The 5176-nt window shown below is 40.9% G+C and overlaps 1 protein-coding gene across 1 annotated transcript in view; it reads left to right on the plus strand.

The window, feature by feature from the left end:
* NUP93 (nucleoporin 93) overlaps positions 1 to 5176 on the plus strand; it is a 118998-nt gene that overhangs the window by 78718 nt on the left and 35104 nt on the right. The window contains exon 5 of the mRNA XM_006148401.2: positions 3375 to 3503. Coding sequence (XP_006148463.1) covers positions 3375 to 3503 — 129 coding nt within the window. The remainder of the gene's footprint in view (positions 1 to 3374; positions 3504 to 5176) is intronic.

The raw sequence follows: 5176 nt of genomic DNA on the forward strand, positions 1-5176 counted from the left end.
CCCAAGGTTTTTTTTTTTTTTTTTTTTGAGAGGTTTTGGCTATAGGGCATGTGCGCTCGCCAGAAAGACAGAGAGAGACAGAAAGCAAGAAATCACCCCATGGGGGGTGGGGGGGATGGCCACACTGCAATCCCTTTTCCTCCGTTTTCCTCTCGGGTTCTTGGGCACGCATGCACACACGCCTGGCATGAGTTTAAGCCACCGGGTCCAGGACTCGAACCACGGTCGACTATATGGGAGTCCAGTGACATAGCCATTATGTTAACTGCTGGTCCCCCAAGGTCTTATTCTTGAGAAAAACTGGTGACACTTTGTCACATCCTGTTGCTGTCACAACTTCTTCTACACCTCAGGTCCTCTTGCAGGTTTGACAAGCTGTCTGGTATACCAGCCTTCCTCCGCTTCCTTATTTCTACCTGTCCTGATTTGCATGCCACACGGCCGTCCATTCTTCTTGCTGAGAGGGTCATGGGTGAGGAGCTGGTTGGTTTGACCACTAGACAGGAAGACTTTTAGAAGAAACGGTGGCTCATGTACTCTTTCTGGTTAACTTGTAAGGAAATTATTGGCCCCGACCACATCTTTCTATTCCATCATACTTCTCTCTACTCAAAATGCATAGCTATCATGTTTAAGTTCACTGATGTGAACAAGAGGCAAGAATTTTCCTCTGGGTAATTTTCAACCCAGGCTAACTCACTAGAATGGTCCCTTCTTCCAGTTCTCAGCGAAAAGAAAACCAGGTGGAAGACTATTTTTAAAGTTGGTGATTGTCATTTCTCCTGTCTTCGGAATACAAATTAGGAAATGGTCCAAGATGTGCCAGCTTTGTTCCTAATCCTTACTTTGTGTGTGTGTGTGTGTTGTGTTCCTTTTTTACATTTTGATAAATATTGGTCCAAGCTCAAATATTCCATTTGTAGAAAAAGTATATGTGATTTTTCTAGTGGTTTTTCAAAGCTCATGTATATGGATATTATCAGTATAAACGATCTGATTGCCAGAAATAAAGCAGGCTTTACTAATAACTCATTCCCTTGATGCTGCCTAATTAGATGCCAATCTGAGTGTAAATGAAATGGCTTTTTGAAGAGTGGGCTTAAGCTGATGGAAAACCTGGTATGCTAGTTAAAGAATAATAGGATGAGAGTGGACATAATTCATAATTCAGTATGGGAATAGTATCTCTAAATTGTTTTAATTTCCTCCTCAGAGTTTTGTAGAGTTTGTTTTTGTCTTCCTTCTTTCCTTTCTTTTTCTTTCCCCTTCTCTATCTCTCTCTTCTTCCCTCTTTGTTTTCTCCCCTCCTTTCCTTTTCTTTCCCTCCCCTTTTCTCTTTTTCTTTGCCTCCTCGGTGCCTTTGTTTCGACACAATCCTGCAATGTGAGCATGAGAAGGTCTGCCAGACTTTCAGTGACTTTGAGTACACTGGTAGGAAACAGTCTCAGAAGGGGCTTTTTCTTTTACTGGTTTGTGTTTTCCTATGAAAATATTAATGTTTCTTTTAAAAAAGGGTACATTCTTGCCATCACTTAATGACAAGGAAACTCTGAGAACTGTGTCGCTAAGCAATTTTGTCTTTGTATGAACATCATAGAGTATACTTACAGTGACATAGAGCATATTGCCTGCTGCACATCTAGGCTATATGGTGCAGCCTATGTGCTCTTTTTTAAAATTTATTAATTATTTAATGTTTTTGCCAAAGGGTGCATGCACTCACCAGAGAGAGAGAGAGACAGTGAAGGGGGAAATGAGAAATCACCCCTCAGGGGGATGGCCACGTCACAATCTCTTCTTCTCCATTCTCCTGGAATTTTTGAACATGCACGCACATACACTCAGCATTATTTTCAAGTCTTCGGGTCCGGGAGTCAACTGTAACTGTGGTCAGCCATGTGGAAGTCCAGCACTTCAATCACCAACCACCTGCTGGCCCTGCTTTTGTGCTCTTTATGGTCCAACTTGATGTATGTAGGCAGTTGGTTGTTATGCAGCACGTGATTGTAAAATCCCTGGGACAATATTTTGTCTTTGTCTTTTTGCTTATTAAATCTTAAGATACCACTGATTTTATAATCCGTCACTATTCTGTAAATTACAAAGAAAAAATACTGGTATGACGTGCCATCAGCTATAATAGTCTCATTTCAGAGGTTTTAAAATCAAGTTTGTCTTAATAAGTGTATGGAAAAATGCTCAGTGTCACTAATCATTAAGGAAATGCAAATCAAAACCATAAGGTGGTACCACCTCAAGGCCATTAGGATGGCTACTATCAAAAAAAAAAGAGTGGGCCCAGCAAGTGGCATGGTGGCCGAGGCATTGGACTCCCACATAGGTGACCATAGTTCGAGCCCCAAACCTGGCAGCTTGCTTTCTCACCTTCTCTCTCACTTTCCCTCTCCCTGTCATGACCACATGTGCCCTAGAGCAACTTAAAAAAAAAATAAGTATAATAAATTAAATAATTCACCTAAAAATAATGATAAACATTTATTATTATTATTACATAGAAAAATTGAAACCCTTGTGCACTGTTTGTAGGAATATAAAATTGTACAACTTCTATGGAAACCTTATAGAGGTTTCTCAAAAAGTTAAAAATAGAATTACCATGTGATCCAGCAATTTCACTTCTGAGTATATACCCAGAAGAATTAGAAGCAGAGACTTAAAGAGATGCTGATTGTATTCCTGTGTTCATGGCAGCATCATTCACAGTAGCCAAGAGGTGGAAGCAACCTAGGTGTCCATCAGTGAGTAAATAGACAAACAAAATGCGGCATGTAGATAAATGGAGGAGGAAAATTCTGACACATGCTACAATGTGGATGAGTCTTGGGGACATTATGCTGAGCAAAATAAGCCAATCACAAAGAATTAAATACTGTATTATTCTACTTGTATGAGATATATAAGCTAGTTAAATTTATGGGGGCAGAAAGTAGACTTGTGGTTACCAAGGGCTGGCAATAGGGGAAAGGGGAAATTATTATTTAGTATGTATAGAGTTCCAGTTTTGCACGATGAGAAGACTTCTGCAGATGGATGGTGTGATGGGTGTACGGCAGTTTGTATTAAGCAGTACAGAATATGCTTAATATAGTACAGATAGTTAAGATGGCAAGTTTTATGTTATGTGTATTTTACCACAATTAAAAAAAAATTTAATGTCTTAGAATCAATGAAATAGGGTATGTAGCAGATAGTTATCAGTAAATTCTTTAAGGATCATTTTTGAAGTTGATTGCCTTTGCTCTGCTTATGGAGAAGTAGTAGGTCTAGGGGACTTTGATTTTCTGTTGGACTTTGCAGGAAACTATGTTCTTTGTTTTCCACTTGAGTCATTCCTCTCCACTCCTCTCTGACAGACTTTTGGCATGGCTGAGGAGTATCATCGAGAGTCAATGTTGGTCGAGTGGGAACAAGTGAAACAGCGAATTCTGCACACACTGCTTGCATCAGGAGAAGATGCCCTTGACTTTACTCAAGAAAGCGAGGTAGGTTGAATCCAAACATGAAGTCAAAGAATGCTTGTCTACTAGAATAGTATTCTTGGCACACATGGTCTTTGTCTTCCCCTTGAAACACTTGTGCACTTGTCCTCCAAGACACCATGGGCGCTTTGCTTTCCTTCAGTGTGTCTGACTGCTTCTGCTCAGTCTCCTTTGCTGAGTTTCTGTCAAACTCCTTGACCTTTAGAAGTTTCAGTGTGCCAAGGCTCAGTCCTTGACCTCTTCTGATTTCTCATTAAATCTCTACCCTGTTGATTTCATATCAGCTTGTGGCCAGAAATACCATTTATATGCCAAAGACTTACAAATTTACATCTGTAGCCCTAGACCTCGGACTGACTTATCTAGTTGTCATCTTGGCTGTGCGAGGACATCTCGTAGCTATCTCAGGCTAAATATGTCCAGAATTGAGTCATGATAGCAACTCCCCACCAACCCGCCTTTTCTTCTCCCAGAGTTTTCCATCTTTATAAATGGCAATTCTAGCTTTTCACTTGCTCAGATCAAAAACCTCAGATTCATTTTTGTCCTCTCCTTCTCACCCATCTTACACCCAGTCTCTGTCACATGTTGGCAAATCCAGTTTTCTCTTCCCTTAAAATATACCGAAAATCCAGCCTGTTCTCACTACCTCCACTTTTAACACGGGTCTATACCACCATCATTTCTTTCTTGAATTATTGAACTAGCCGCCTAACGGGTTATTTTTGTTATTTATTTAACAGGTTATTCTGAACTTGGGTATTTCCGGCTCAGGTCTCTTGAGGCTGCAGTCTAGGTGTTAGTTAAGAGTGCACTCATCTCAAGAGACAGTGTGGAGAAGATCCACTCCCAAGGTCATTCATGTGGTTATTGGCAAGCCTTCAGGCCTCTCTGGCCCTTGGCTGGAGCTACCAGATTCTTGTCAAACAATCCTTTCCACTGTTCTCACATGATTGCTTGCTTCTTATAGAGCAAAAGGGTGAGATCTGAAGGAGTGTTGGTTTACATGATGGAAACTAGTCTTTATATAACTTAATCTTAATAAGTAATATCCTGTCACCTCTGTTGGTTAAAGGTGGACCAGTAAACCAGGCAGTGGATTGTACAGGGCTTTAATACCAGGAGGTGGGGATTATTGGGGCCGTTTTACTCTCTGCAGTAGCCAGAAAGATACTATTAAAATGCAGATTAGATGATGTCACTCCTCTACTTAGACCTTCAGTAACCCCCGTCCCATTTGGAGAGACAGTCCAGGTTTCCACTATGATCTTCAGTTCCCTCTATGACTTGATCTTGTTGCCTCTTTAAGATCATCTTACTCTACCTATTGGTCTCACTGCTTCAGCCAAACAGGTTCTTGAACAAATCTGGCAGGCTTGCTCCTGCCCCAGGTCCTCTGTATTCCTCATTGCTTCTGCTAGGCTGCTTTCTCTCCCAATGTCTGCATGGCCGTCTCACTTCCCTCAAATATTTACCCAGTACCGTTTCAGTGAGACCTTCTAAGGCCTTGATATCTAGAATTCAGATCAACCCCTTCTCACTTAGCACTTCCTGTATCCCCTTTTCTTGCTCTATTTTTCTTTTCAGTACTTCCTTTATATGCCAGTCTTTTTATTGTGCATTGTATGTTTCTCACGGTGGAATGTAAACTCCATGGAGGTAAGAATTTTTGTTCT

The sequence above is a fragment of the Tupaia chinensis genome, unplaced genomic scaffold (assembly GCF_000334495.1).
Source record: "Tupaia chinensis unplaced genomic scaffold, TupChi_1.0 Scaffold000235_1, whole genome shotgun sequence".
Classification (NCBI taxonomy): domain Eukaryota; kingdom Metazoa; phylum Chordata; class Mammalia; order Scandentia; family Tupaiidae; genus Tupaia; species Tupaia belangeri.